The sequence below is a fragment of the Myxocyprinus asiaticus genome, chromosome 24, assembly GCF_019703515.2.
Source record: "Myxocyprinus asiaticus isolate MX2 ecotype Aquarium Trade chromosome 24, UBuf_Myxa_2, whole genome shotgun sequence".
Lineage (NCBI taxonomy): Eukaryota > Metazoa > Chordata > Actinopteri > Cypriniformes > Catostomidae > Myxocyprinus > Myxocyprinus asiaticus.
Window position 1 is genome coordinate 24337345 of NC_059367.1, and position 16036 is coordinate 24353380.

At 39.6% G+C, this 16036-nt stretch overlaps 1 protein-coding gene across 4 annotated transcripts in view; it reads left to right on the plus strand.

Moving 5' to 3' along the window:
* Positions 1-16036, plus strand: part of grid2 (glutamate receptor, ionotropic, delta 2) — a 646068-nt gene that overhangs the window by 444822 nt on the left and 185210 nt on the right. For all 4 annotated transcript variants that reach the window (XR_007892871.1, XR_007892870.1, XM_051653314.1 and 1 more), the window contains exons 6-8: positions 7826-7999; positions 11656-11817; positions 15037-15156. Coding sequence is in view for 2 of the 4 variants with exons in the window: in XM_051653314.1 (XP_051509274.1) it covers positions 7826-7999; positions 11656-11817; positions 15037-15156 (456 nt within the window). In the remaining 2 variants the exon portion in view is untranslated. The remainder of the gene's footprint in view (positions 1-7825; positions 8000-11655; positions 11818-15036; positions 15157-16036) is intronic.

Here is a 16036-nt window from a genome sequence, read left to right on the forward strand (position 1 = left end):
TGTTTTCTTTAAAAATGGTACATGTATTACCAATTCTCCAAGGGTATGCAAACTTTTGAGCACAACTGTACCTAAAGGTGACATTTCTTATGAGTTTGTGTGTCATTGTTAATTAAATAAAATGGTTAACCATGGTTTTACTAAAGTAATATTGTAGTAACCATGTTTTGTTTTTGTTTTTTTGCTGAAACGATGGTTTTACTACAGTCATATTGTATTAGTAACCATGGTTATTTGTGTGGTAACTATGGTTTAACTAAATCTCATGGTTAAACTATAATTACTGTTGTGAAACCATGGTTAATTTTTGTAAGGGTAAATAAAACAGAAGTGTAATAATTTTCTGTTTAGGCTCACAAATGTGAAAGAAATTACGAATTATGACTAAAAATAATATTTGTAATTACACTGTGATGAGGAGGAGGGCGAGGCCAGGCGTGTGTAGTCATGGCCCAGCCCTCCTCCTCATCCCAAACACATTTTATCTCAAGTTACATTTAAAAAATAAAATAAAATAAATTTAAAAATCAATTTCATATAAGTATTAGTGTTTGTATCAATGATACTGGACTTGAAATTACTGGTATCAGATTGAGAAGAAAAGGAATGGTATTACCCATCCGTACTCAGAAGATTGCGTGGACCTGATCATTTACCATACAAATCACAATGATGGTGAAAACTAAAAACAACATATTAAATATAAAATGAGCTCTGAATAATCACAAAAAGACAAATAACTGAAAGTTTCAACAAATACAATAACAGCAGTATACTGTATCTAAAAAGAAGTATGCATAATTTATTCAGAACGCAAAGCATTACTGGGAACTGGAGCACGGCTACTTATCACAGTATTATTAGACACCGATCACATATCTTGCTGAATAATGTGCACGCCTGACAGAAACGCAGGAAATAAGTTATAAAAAATATTGCTTTGTGGCTATTTGAATCTTTGAGGCTTATTTTGTGTAAAGGATAACAGAAACAGCGCTTGACAAATTATTAGGGCTTTTCACGTTTACTCAAGAATAATCTGCTGGGGAAGTTAAAAAAACTCGCATAGAGTGAAAATATGAGCAATTTATCTAGAAAATAACCAAACCATCCTATCATCCTAGCATCCTGTCTGCAAAGATATCTGCTCTCTAAGTGGTGTGTGTTTATTCTTTACATTTGTTTACAAATATATATTTTGATGTGTTGTGCTTAAAGGCCCTATTTAACATATGTAATTTTATTTATACATAATCCACCCCCCCCCCCCCCCCCCCCCCCACACACACACACACACACATTGCTGTAGTTACCTGATTTTTACTGATGTTTTAACTTTTATTTACTATTGAACACATTCTGGCCAACTTTTGTTTTCATTGGCTACGTTTACATGCACCCTCATATTGCGATTAAGGCAATACTGTGAATAAACTGTAGCTCATGTAAACAAAATATTGTGATTATGATATTGAGATTATGCTAATAATCAGAGTAAGGATAATCACAGTAAGATATGTGGAGTACTCCTATTTTAATCATTGCTTTATACTGGCATGTAAATGCTTTAATCGCATTTCTTCTACTCTGACCAAAGTGCGCCTTCACCAGTCCTGCAGACGAATGACGTTACAATCAAGCACATGTTCGAAAACATTGCAAAAAAGACTTTTCACACCGGGGGCCCATTTTCACAAAACCATGGGCCGGCCCTGTTTGTGACTTTTGGTGGCATTTTTGCCCCAAGCCCTGGTTCATTTCTGATCGTGGTTAGTGCAGATATAGCCTCATATTTTGAGGCCTACAATGTTTAGAGAAGTTACAGTAATTTGTTGTTTTATTATTTAACTGTTTATTATTATTTTCTTTGCTTTTTTTTAAGGATGACATTAAAATATCAGTAAATGCTGATGCAAGTTGAATCTTTACCAGGGTTGAAATCTTGAACCTGCGAAAACGTCATTTACATGATTCATAAAGTGCCAACCACGCGTTTATTTACAACAGCGCATGCACAGGGATAGCCTGCATGTTTGACCGGAGTGGCGCATTGGTGATGCAAGATGCTGTTACCTCATGCCAAATTATATCAATTACTTTTGAAAAGGTATGAAAATAACAAGAGTAAATATATCATGACATAGAGAAAATAGGTTTAAAGAGATAATAATGTTTGCAGTTCTGTATCACATAGATAGCTCTTTTGGTTTCAAGACGACAAAACGGAACATAGAAATGTAAAGAATGAGGCTGGTATTCATTCAGCCGACCGCCAGAGGGAGCCGTCTCCTGAATACTAACATTGAACCATTTCTTCTATGGTGACTTTCTGTTTTCACTGTATAAATAGCCATACCTCTCCATTGTTACTTTGCGAAGTATTGCCAGTTTCACTGCTTTACCAAGCGTTTTTCCCATTGCCTTGTTGTTATGACCATTGTGCCTGCTTTATTGGATTGCTGATTTTTGGATTACTGTTTTGCTCTGTTTGCCTGGTTGGACTGATTATTTGATAACGACTACTTTGCCTGCTTCAACGATTACGTCTCTGCCCTGTGTTCTGGATTTGTTTGCTGTGTTTAATAAACTTCCTGCTTATGGATTCTACCTTCGCCTCCATGTCAAGTACCTCATAGAATACTTTGCCACCAATGAATCCAGTGGAAGTTACTCAGCTCCAAGCTGCCTACGCTTACCAGGTTGAACTTCTCAAAAGTTACTAAGAGCAACTGAACAACCTGAGAGCTGCAAATGAGAACCTCACCCACTACATCCGCTCTCTTCCATCCCCACAAGCTACACCGGTAAGATTTGCTCTGCCTGATAAGTTTGATTGCTCACCCGAGAAATGTAAGGGATTTTTACGTCAATGTAAAATCTATTTCTCCAATCAACAAGAGTCATTCAGCCAGGATTCTAAGAAATGTATATTCATGATGACTTTACTTACTGGAAAAGCATTAGACTGGGCCTCAGCTGTTTGGGAGAATGATAAACAACTTCAAACATCATTCAGTTACTTTGCTTCCCAGATCCATGAAGTGTTTGAATATCCTGAGGGAGGAAAAGATGTCTCTGTACAGCTGCTTCATGTACGCCAGGGTTCACGTTCCGCAGCTGACTTTGCTACACACTTCAGGACACTAGCAGCTCAAAGTGGATGGAATATCGCACTCAAGACTGTGTTCAGAGAGGGACTGAACCACAATCTGCAGGCCGAACTTGCATGCAAGGGTGAGGATTCAATGCACACTGAATTCATTTTGTTGGCTGTAAAGATTGATAATTTGCTGCAAAATTCACCACGTTCAAAGATTAGCCCCAAGTCACAACTATCAGTCCTTAGTCAAGTCCAGGCATGCTCCTAAGCTATTGAACCTATGCAAATCGCCTATACTAGAGTTTCTGTTGAAGAACACGATCATCGTCACTGTGTTACTTCTGTGGTGAAAGGAGTCATCAGAACTCTGTATGCCCTCACAAAGGCAAGAAATATCAAACTCAAGAACAAAAGTCCCAAGAATATTTCCTCTCCCATACACCACAGTTTCCACCAACTCTCCTTTGATGATAAATTTAAATGTGTTTCTGCACTCGTCGACTCAGGAGCTGCTGTCAATTTGATTCATCAAGATCTTGCACAAGAACTCTATATCTCAACAGTACCTTGCATACTCACCATTAACATCACTGCTGTGAATAATGCACCCATAGGCACAGGCATCACTCACCAAACTGTTCCAGTGACACTATGTATTGGATTATTTCACACAGAGACCATATCTCTGTTTGTCATCAACTCACCCAAGCGTAATCTCATCCTGGGTCATCCATGGCTGGCTATCCACGATCCCATCATCTCCTGGACCAGGGTGAGCTAAAACAATGGTCAGATTATTGCCGGTCAAATTGTCTTCATGTCACAGTCACCATGCCATGTTTAACCACTAGCATCAAAAGTCCTGAGATTCAAGCTCAAATCAAGATCCCCAAGGAATATTCTGAGTTTTCCGAAGTTTTCAGCAAGATCAATGCAACACAACTACCCCCTCATCGTCCATGGGTCTGCGCTATTGAGTTACTGTCCAACATGGCACTTCCCAGGAGCAAAGCCTATCCGTTGTCAAGACCTGAAACCATGGCCATGGAAACCTACATCGAGGAGGCTCTAGCTTCAGGGTTCATTCGTCCTTCCACCTCTCAAGCTGCAGCAGGCTTTTTCTTCATTGAGAAAAAAGATGGAGGGCTCTGTCCATGTATTGACTACTGAGGGCTAAACACTAACAATCAAATACAGGTACACACTCCCTCTTTTTCCATCTGCCCTAGAACAACTTCGTGAAGCTTGTATCTACACTAAGCTTGATTTGAGAAGTGCTTACAATCTAATTCGTATCAGAGAAGGAGACGAGTGGAAAACCGCATTCATCACCACTAAGGGGCACTATGAGTACCAGGTGATGCCTTATTGCCTGGCCAACGCACCAGCAGTGTTCCAATCGTTCATTAATGAGATTTTCAGTGACCTCCTCAACAAGTGTGTCATCACCTACATTGACGACATACTCATCTACTCCCAAGATAAAGCACAACACATTAAAGATGTCAAGATGGTCCTCTCACGCTTACAGAAGCACCAACTCTATGTGAAAGCAGAAAAATGTGAGTTCCACACTACCCATACAACATTCTTGGGGTATATAATCAGTCATAGGGGTGTCGAGATGGATAACTCCAAGATCCAGGCAGTCACGGAATGGCCAAGACCCAATAATGTTAAGGAGCTACAACATTTTCTGGGCTTTGCAAACTTCTACAGGAGGTTTATCCGCAACTACAGTATCATCTCTGATGGCAAAACCATCCAAACTACCATGGAGTGACTCTGCTCAAAAAGCCTTCGAAACCCTTAAGACAAGTTTCACGACCGCCCCCATTCTCAAGCACCCCGATCCTAACCAACTGTTCATTGTTGAAGTGGATGCATCAGACTGCGGCATCGGGGTGGTTCTCTCTCAATGCCATGGTAACCCTGGAAAGCTTTATCCATGTGCTTTCTTTTCACGTAAACTAAACTCAGCTGAAAGGAACTATGATGTTGGAAACAAAGAACTACTCTCCATGAAGGCTGCATTAGAAGAGTAGTGCCACTGGTTTGAAGGATCTGTCCATCCATTCCAAGTAATCACCGACCATAAAAACCTTGAATACATCAAGGGAGCAAAACGAATCAATCCACGACAAGCCTGATGGTCACTCTTCTTCACAAGATTTAAATTCACAGTCATCTACCACCCTGGCAGTAAGAACTGCAAGGCTAATGCTCGTTCCCATCTTTATGATCCTCCTCACAACATACTTCAAAATGTATCCATGTTACCACCTTCAGTCATTATCACACCTATAAGCTGGGACATCATGGAAGAAATCCAAAGAGCCCAACAGACAGACCCTGCACCACCAGAATGCCCCCCAACAAAACAATATGTACCACGCGCTCTACGCCAGAGAACGATCCAATGGATCCATACCTCCCTCAGCACTGGACACTCTGGCATCCAGAGGACGATAAGCCTGGTACGTAACTCATTCTGGTGGCCTTCACTCAATGATGTCACTGCATATATTAAGGCATGTCAAGTTTGTGCACAGTCAAAACCCCCCAGAGAACTGCCAGCCGGCCTGTTAAAACCACTGCCTATCCCTCAGAGACCCTGGTCCCACCTGTCCATTGACTTCATCACAGATCTGCCAAACTCCAATGGGTATACTACCATCTTTATCATTGATCATTTCTCTAAGTCATGAAGACTAATTGAAAGGTCTACCCACTGCCGTGGAGACCGCTAACACTCTCTTCCACCAAGTTTTCAGGATCTATGGTTTGCCAGAAGACATAGTGTCTGATCGGGGACCGCAGTATACCTCCAGAGTGTGGCAGGCCTTCTGCAAGCAGCTAGACATCAATGTCAGCTTCACATCTGGTTATCATCCTCAAGCAAACAGACTGGTGGAGAGGCTGAACCAGGAGATAGGCAGATATCTCAGGTCGTATTGCAGTCATGAACAACAAAAGTGGAGCGACTTCCTCACATGGGTGGAATATGCTCAGAACTCCCTCACTCACTCCACTACTGGACTCACTCCCTTCCAATGTGTGCTGGGCTACCAACCTCCTATGTTCTCTTGGTCAGGTGAACACTCTACGGTGCCAGCGGTGGATGATTGGATCAGGCAGAGCGAGCAGGTGTGGGACGGTGCGCATGTCAGATTCCGGGCCCAACGCATCCAAGCTGATCAACAGAGGCGTCCCCACCCCGACTACCAGCCTGGTTAGAGGGTCTGGTTATCTACACGTGATCTCAAGTTGCGGCTACCCTGCAGAAAGCTCAACCCCAGGTATGTTGGTCCATTCAGAATTCTCAAACAGATCAATAATGTAACATACCGATTGGAGCTTCCTGCTAACTAACGCATCTCTCCTTCCTTTCATGTGTCATTCTTGAAACCGGTCCACCCGGCATCTGGCCCCGGAACCACGGATCCTGAGCTGCCTCCTCCATTGGAGATCACCTGCTTACATGGTCAGAGAGATCATGGACTCTCGTCGTAGAGGGAGCTAGATGCAGTACCTGGTGGACTGGGAAGGTTATGGACCAGAGGAGAGATCGTGGGTAGCCGCCAACGACATACTGGATCAATCCTTGATTCATGACTTTCACCAAGGGCACCCGAATCGTCCAGCACCACGACCAAGGGGACGACCCCGAAGGAGAACACCGGGAGTTGTTCATGGAGGGGGGGGGGCGTTCTGTAATGAATGAGGCTGGTATTCATTCAGCCGACCACCAGAGGGAGCCCTCTCCTGAATACTAACATTGAACTGTTTCTTTTATGGTGACTTCCTGTTTTCACTGTATAATTAGCCATAACTCTCCACTGTTACTTTGCGAAGTATTGCCAGTTTCACTGCCTTACCAAATGTTTTTCCCATTGCCTGTTTTATTGCCTTATTGTTATGACAATAACCTTATTGTTATGACTTATTGTTATGTTTTATTGGATTACTGATTTTTGGATTACTGTTTTGCTCTGTTTGCCTGGTTGGACTGATTATTTGATAATGACTACTTTGCCTGCTTCAACGATTAAGTCTCTGCCCTGTTTTTTGGATTTGTTTGCTGTGTTTAATAAACTTCCTGCATATGGATTCTACCTTCGCCTCCATGTCGAGTCCCTCACAAGAAAGATAATATTATTTTTCTAATTTAATTTCTACCCCTTTTACTTTCTCTCAACATAAAGTGTATTGACATTTAAGTGAAAAACAAATCCTAATTGTAATTAAGATGTTTCTTGGACATACTTCTGCTTAGTCTCTTGTGTTCAGGTGTAAAACAGAGGCAAGTTCTCCTCAGCAAGATTTTTCTCATCAGCCCTTTATTTTTGTAGCCAGTTTGTCTGCAATATGTGGTTATTTTTCTGCATTTTAATAATTAAACAATTACTTATTTGGACACTTCAGGCTTTCTTTCTAAATAAGTAAACAAATAAAAATGGAAAAACCTTTTTCCGCTCTTTTTCACATTTCCAAAATGTAGCTTTTTTTCTCAACATTTTAATAATTAAAAATTAATTGCTTGTGCACTTGAGGTTTATTATTTCTTTCTTACTTTCTAAATAAACAAAAATATAAATATTCAGGGGAAACATGACCCTAGACCACCTGTGATTGCCTCACCTTTTCCAGCTTTGTTTTTTTTAACATTCTTTTTTTGTCACTCTGCTCTCTCTTTCCCCCATCTTTCCCATTCACATGCTGCAGGAGATTTCAGACCAGGATGTGCAGGAGCTGGTGATGAAGTCAATAGGTCGACTGACCCTGGTGAGACAGACCTTCCTTCTCCCACAGAACTCCAGCCAACGCTGCGTCAGGAACAACCACCGCATCAACACCTCCCTCTGCGACCCCAAAAACCCAAAGGCACAGCTGTTAGAGGTGCAATACTCCCATTTGTGCATACCCCTTCAACTTGATCATCTGCCTTTTATTTCCTTTTCTGATTGTGTCCATTAACTGTTGCCATTAGCCAGTCATTAGCCTTTGAGCTAACATTATTAGAAAACATGAAAATGTCAATGCGCAAATTAGCTACCTTGATTTACTGCTTTTATATTTCTTTACAATACGCCCATGGGTGCCATTTCTGTTTTCTAATATTTATCCAATGGCTGTACATTTCTCACACATTTAATTTACACAGATAACAACAGACATTGACAGATGTGAAATGTACTGAGCACTCAATAATGTTAAACATTACACAGTATATCACTTTTTCAATATATTTGTATGGTACGGGCATGGGCAAATACTGTATGTATTTTCAGTATGTGTAAGAGAGAGATATGGGGGGGACAGGGGTTCTTCTCTGTGTAGCGGTGAATAATGCATATAGGCAGGTCATGTTTGACAGCAAGGATTCAGCACTGCTCAGTGGTCAGCAGCCCAATCCGGAGGAGACCAACTGTACACTGCGCTGAAGCGTACACTGTAAAAAAAATCCTGTTGTTTTTACAAAAAAAAAAAAAAAAAAAAAAAAATGGCAGCTGTGGTTGCCAGAATAATTATGGAAAAAAATACAGTGAACATGTAAACAACTTTACAGAACAACCTGTACATTTTACAGTTTAAAACTATTGTAATTTACATGACCAAGCTGGCACTGTAAAAAAAAAAAACAATCTGTTAAATTTACAGTAATAAAACTTCAAAAACGTTATATTAAACTTCTAAAACTGTACAAATCTGCTTTTTACTTTATAAGGTATTGTTAATCACCGTAAAATTACAGAAGAGCACATGATGACATGAAGTTCACTCATTGTGGCTCTTCCAAGAGCAATGACCAATAAACATGTAGAGACAGTGCTCAGTGTCTCACACAAACACTAAACACCATCAGGGTAACACATGTGAAATTTAAATAATGCAGTAAACATTAATTCAACTACATTAGATATAAAAGAGAACACCCCAATGTGCGTAACTGATATTAAAAATAAGAAGAATCATAACTATTCCCATAAAATATAATGAAATATGATGGGTCATGCAGGGAATTGTGGGAACAACTGATTATTGTTTTTTACTGTAATTTTAACAATAATTTACTGTAAAAAGTACATGTACTCTCCAGTTAAACAATGTAATTTTTTACCATTAAAAATTTTACCATAAAAATAATACTTTTTACATCATTTTACTGTGAAAATTACTGTATTGTCTTTTAAAATACGTTTTTTTTAAAAATACTGTATATTTTACAGTTAATACTCGTTAATCAATTAATGTTTTTTTTTTTCTGTAGCATTTTTACAGTCTTTTACCATTCAAATTACAGACATTTTTTACAGTGTACACATCTGTCTCTCTCCCCTCTCTCTCTCTCTCTCTCTCTCTCTCTGACCCTCTCTCTTGATATACATTCCACCCTCCCTCTGGAATACCTCTTCACCTCCTGTTCCCTATAGACCACTGATTACTCATCTTCCCTGGAGAGAATGACTTATAGTAAATCCTGTACTTTAAACAGACTTAGTGGACTTTCCTGGTCAGTAGATCTTCTCCCCTCTGAATTTAACCCTGCCTTAGTCTATTTACTTCTTTGGCACTTGGACCTGCTTTGTTGCTTCAGTGGTCTCAACTCCTGCTCCAAATACCATATCATAAAATGCTGTTGCTTGGGTAGTCGTGAGGATTCACTGTCAAGTCTCTTTGTCTGGGTCATTGCTCTTTTTGTTATCCCATTCTCTCTGTTCTCTAAGGGCCGGTTAGACGGTGGGAGTTTTTTGTGGGAGTCAGCATTTGTAAATTCAAGCAGCTCGGGTTTTTTCCCGCTGTGTTGGGATGGTGAACCCTGTTCCTTTGAAACCTGGTGAATGATGTTGTAATAGATCTCACTTACACTCACTGCTGTGTTCAAAGCACAAGGTACATAAGCTGAGAACATCAGCCCAGTCAACACCGTCATTTTATTCCACAATCTGCTTTGAAGCTGATGTATATATGCTGTAATTGGCAGTTAGTCTACCAGTTCATTCAAATCATTAAAGCCTCAGAGCAGGGCATACCTGTTCATTGCTGTTCATTGAGCCTACCGAGCATGACTCCAAACATAATTAAAATAGCTTTTTCTTTTTGCTTCTCTATTTGCTTTTGAACATTCTCAAGGTCGATGCCTTATGTGAACCGTTTACCACATGAATTGCATTCATGGCAATTATGGGAAACCAAAGCTGATGGTTAGAGGTTTTCCCAGCCATTTGTCACCATGGTATGACTTCACATTGCACAGGCACTCAATGTGTCAAGTGGGCAGGAGAAGTGCGGGTTCATAAACAACATGGGAAACCTAATGACCTCTCCACTCTATTTATTACCTTCTCATTAAAATGTAGACAACACTTAGGCTATATCAGAGCCTTGCAATCAATCAGAGCGGAATTAACTTCCCTTCTTTGTGCCGACACCACACTGTGTGATGTTATATTCTGTGTTTGAGCGAGGAGCATTTTTACACTCTCTTATATCCCCCAACAAAGAAATGGTTAGGTACTATATCTGTTCTGTGCTGAAAAAAACAGCTCAGACCAGCATGAATTTCCATGCTGGTCCAAACTGGTTTATGTTGATTATTGGTGCGCTGGTCTGGCTGTTGGACCAACATAACCATGTTGTTCACAAGCAAAACATGCTTGAAACCCAGCATGGTCTTTGAGTTTGACCAGTTTGGTCTGCTGGTTGACCAAGGGAGGCTTGCTGGTTAAGCTAGTTAAAGGGATAGTTCATCCAAAAATAAAAATGTGGTCATCATTTACTCACCCTCATGTTGTTTCAAACCTTTATGACTTTCTCTCTTCCGTGGAAAAAACGGTGATGTTAGACAGAATCTTAGCCTTAGTCACAATTCACTTTCGTTGCATTTTTTATTTTTTTCCATACAATGAAAGTGAATGGTTACTGAGGCTAACATTCTCCTTAACAACTCTTGTTGTGTTCAACATTAGTAAGAAAGTCATAAAGATTTCAGTTAACATGGCATGAGTAAATTATGACAGAATTTAAATTTTTTGGATGAACTATCCCTGGTTGGGGCACGGTAGCCTGATGCCAAGCAGGAGACCAGCATCCAAATCACAACATATTTTGGTTACCAGCAGTGCTGGTCTTATCAACAGGGTTGTCAATCTGGATAGAGAGAGGAGAGGGGAAAATGTGCTAGAGAGAACAACAACAAAGAGTGCAACAACCACTAGTATGACATAATAATACAGTTTGATGCCATGCCTGGCAGGGAGCTGAAACTTTTGTTCAAAATGTCGTGAGCAGGCATTGTTTTGATTTTATAGACCGAAATCACGGTACAAATGGCAGTTATTAATTGTGACTTTTCTATTGTTTCTTAAATTACACTGCCTTCCAGTGCCACATCTAGTTCAATATGATCACTTGTGACCACCTGCTGTCCTTTCCACTGTAGAGACAAAAATATGTTTTTCTTCTCAGCTCTATCCACTTTTTCTTGTAAGAGAATATTAATCTAGTGTCTCTGGCTCTCTATGCTCATGGCTGTTTTTTTGCTGTTTTGTCAGATCACCAACCGCTACATCTATGACACAGTTCTGCTTCTGGCCAACACCTTCCACAGGAAGCTGGAAGACAGGAAATGGCACAGCATGGCGAGTCTTTCGTGTATCCGCAAGGGCTCCAAACCATGGCAGGGTGGCAAATCCATGCTGGAAACAGTGAAGAAGGTAGGACTGTGAGCAATAAGATGTGTGAATGTAAGAGTTTGACCTTATATGCACTTATGCAAGAAACCACATGACTGTGACCTATTTACACCTGGTATTAAAGGGATAGTTCACCCAAAAATACAAATTCTCTTATCATTTACTTACCATCATGCCATCTTATATGTGTATGACTTTCGTTCTTCTGCAGAACACATTGTTGTTCCTTGCAATGTAAGGTAATGGTGGCCAGAAATCTGAAGGTCAGATAAAGGCAGCATAAAAGTAATCCATGTGACTCCAGTGGTTAAAATAATATCTTCCGAAGTAATGTAATAGGTGTGGGTGAGAAACAGATCAATATTTAAGTCCTTTTGTATTATAAACCTCTACTTTCACTTTCACTTTTTGATGTGATACTAAACAGGCGCCACATGTCACTTTCAGATGTGAAAATAAAAGTGCTGATTTATAGTAAAAAAGGACTTAAATATTGATCTGTATCTCACCCACACTTATATCACTTTTGAAGATATGTATTTAACCACTGGAGTCTTATGGATTACATTTATGCTGCCTTTGTGATTTTTGGACCTTCAGATGTATGGCCACCTTTCACATGCATTGAAAGGACCAACAGAAATGAGATATTCTTCTAAAAATCTTCATTTGTGTTCTGCAGAAGAAAGTCATACACATCTAAGATGGAATGAGACTGTAAATGATGAGAGAATTTTCATTTTGTGTGAACTATCCTTTAAACATTCTTTTTTTAGTTGATCCGATTACAAGAGTTTAAAACAGTGTCTAAAAAAGGAGTCTAAAATGTTTTGTTATCCGATCACTCAAACCATGCCTATCATTTGAAGGTATTCGGAAATGTCACCTGTCAATCATCCATAACACTAAAACAAGAGTTTTAAACTTCTAGAAAAACCCATACGTGCATATACAGATTTCAGAATATCTTTATTATACCGTATGCAGTGGCACAGATTATTTGCTTTAAAGGTGTCTGCTAAATTACTAAAAGATGTCTGCAATTTTGGGAGTGACTCCTGTATTCCTTGTACACAGAATTATAATTTAAGGGAATTCCATGTAAGTGCATTTGGCACTCCTAAAACTTTGCAGTGTGAACGTGGCCACTGAGTCGTACAGTCAATTGTCAGTATGTTTACAGTACATGCACTTTAAAAGTTTGATTTCAGTTCAATAGAATAATAATTCATCTTTTTAAAATGTCATGTAAACCCTAACGCAAAGTCGGACTAACAGACCTAGATAATGCAAATGTAGCTCAGCTTCATCCCCCATGTATGCACGTTAATCGGATCACAACTGGCCTGGAGTTGCACGCATACATAGAAGGACAGAGGTGATGTGCGACGTATATTTAACCCGTATTTGACGTCCTCCATGTAAATATTTAATTGCGCATTGTGTCATGTATACTTGGACCGACAGACGAAGACTATAGCTTGAATATTACTGCGTATGTAAACGTACTGTCTCTTCTTCTCCCTGTCTCTGGGTCCCACTGTGGGAGGGGTGTGTTGTGATAGAGTCTCCTCCTTCTCTCCATTCTGGTGTACAGCAGGCCTGCAGAAATGGCATACTGCCTGGGGTGAGATGACAGTCTATGTTACAGTGCTAGTGTCTGAGTGCTGGGTTAACACCGTTCTTGGTGGGGAACGGCTTTACCCCCTGAGGGATGTACTGTTCCTCCTGTATCCACATGTATCTGGTCCTGCCTGCCGTCTCGCAGTAGAGATATCACCTCTCACCCAGCTCTCACCTCCACACAGCTGCGTATGTGACAGTCGTATTAAAGCAGAGAGAGTGATATATACAGGCACTAGGAGACAGTGAAAACACACAAAGTGTGGCAGGGTTTTTACAGCTTTTGAATCTGCATACATTTTAAAGACCTCTTTTCTATGGTATGTTTGCAAACACATATTATACTGTATGTTGAAATAGTACAGAGTGCTGCACATTTATTTTACTCTACATCAGCTGTATAATGGCCTTGTATTCAGTTCCCAGGGGACTGTTTGCACTGGAACATTGCTTTACAGCTTAATTAGGAGAAGATTGTGTGCATTGGCTTTACAAAGCAGCAGTTGGTGAACTCATTTGGAAAGCGCTCATCAGCTTTTATAATTGGCTGTCTTATTCATTCTGTCAGCACTGGTATTGGTGGAGCGAATTCATAACAGTTATCTATCTGTTCATGTAGACCTTCGCTGGGTGGGACATATTTTTGATTGGATTTATAAAGGTGTGAGTTTTCTATAGACTGGAATGATACTGTGTAGTTTTGGGGGCTTTATTATGGACTCCACATGATAAATGCAGAAGAAGAGATGAGGTATACAGGGAGGACAAGAGAGTCTTTTGGGACATTTTTATAGTAGAGAAAGAACAGGTATTGTTTTGCCTTAGATTATGTCAAATTTGCTCATGATATATTGTATGTTGATATAATAAAAATGAAGACTTAAAAGTGAAGTGTGTGATTTCTGTACTAGGGATCTGCATGAGTAATCGATTAATCGAGTACTCGTTCAGCTTTAAATATTCGACTTGTATAAACACTTCTCGAATATTGCAATTTGAATTTTCTATGTGCCTTTACCTGCTGTGGGCAGCAATGAAACTGCTTCTCTCACCTAAATCTTGCTTTTACAACTTAATGCATTGGTTGGCACTATGGATGCATGACACTGTTAAAGGAATAGTTCACCCAAAAATTCTATCATTATTTTAAGTGATTATATTGCTTCAGAAGACAGTTTTTTTGCCATTTTTAAATCTAGTATTGATGTTTTGCACAGTACTCATTTTTAAATTATAAAAACAGGTGCCAAGGTTGAAGGTTGAACTTAAATTCAAAATGTCAAGAAATCGATTATTCGTTTTCTTGTGTTAGAGTATTTGACTAAAAAATTACTCGAAATGCCCATCCCTATTCTCTACCATTTGTGGCACCAAATATAATTGCAATCAAAATAACAACATTATCTCAACCAGTGGTGTGAGTTTGGGGCAGAACTATCTGTCTGTCAAACAATGGAGCACAAGGGAAGAATTTGAAGCTTGTTCAGTCAAAACACATTTTAGACACCTTGATGAGGCAAAATTGTATCCATTGAGTTTACTGTTCTCATTAGATGATGATGGTTGTCAAACATGACAAATTGAATCTTTTAATATATCACTATATGTTCTCTTCAGGGAGGAGTGAGTGGTCTCACAAGCTTGCTGGAGTTTAATGACAACGGCACCAACCCCAACATCTTCTTTGAGATCCTGGGCACCAATTACGGAGAGGATCGCGGCCGGGGTGTCAGCAGGGTGAGAGACAGCCCATTCAGGCTTGCAACATCTGTTTCAAATTCAGTTCCATCTCTTCATATCCCTTTCTCTCCAAAACATCAAAGCTTCACGAGACAATTGTATTCATTCAAAGAGCAAAAGGATTTTAATTGATAATCGCAGAAGCCTAATACATTCCATCAGCCTCCCTAAGAGAGGCTCAGTGCATCAGTAAAGATTGTTTATCAGTTTGTCTGTTGTTTGTTTGTCTGTTCATCTCGTCTTTGGTGGAGTGAGGCGGTAGCATAAGAATCGTCCCCCAATGATCCACAACATAATTAATCTGTTCTTTCCATTTGATTGTTGTTAATTACTTTAGTCATATTTATGTGTTTTTGCTCATCCAAATATTAATCCAAATCTGTCTCTGTCTTCCCCAACAAATGTGGATCATTTGCTCATGACAGAAACGCTGCTTGGAAACCGAATGATGCACAGACCAAGAATTGCTTGGTGTCAAGCTACGCTTTTGGATAGGAATATTCCAAATGATCCCATCTGGAGAAATATTTTGGGCCTGCTCATTTAGTTGGAATAAATCAAATAATTGATTTGTGTCAGTTGCTAATCAGGAAGTCATTTGAAAAAGCTGCTTATAAATTCCGCATAGTTACAAAAAAGCACCTTGTTTTGATAACTAAAACTTACACTTTTAGTTTTCAAACATCGGTGCTTTCATGTTTTACCCCTATAACACTGTGAAATGATCACTTAAACAGTCATTTATTATGTAGTATTGAAATACACAAATTAAATTCAAAACTACTTTCTGGTACACTAGTTTGAAAGCACTGTTATTAAATGTTTTTGCAAGAGCATCAGAGCAGAGGCTAATTGGTGTAAACTGAGTGATTGTTTT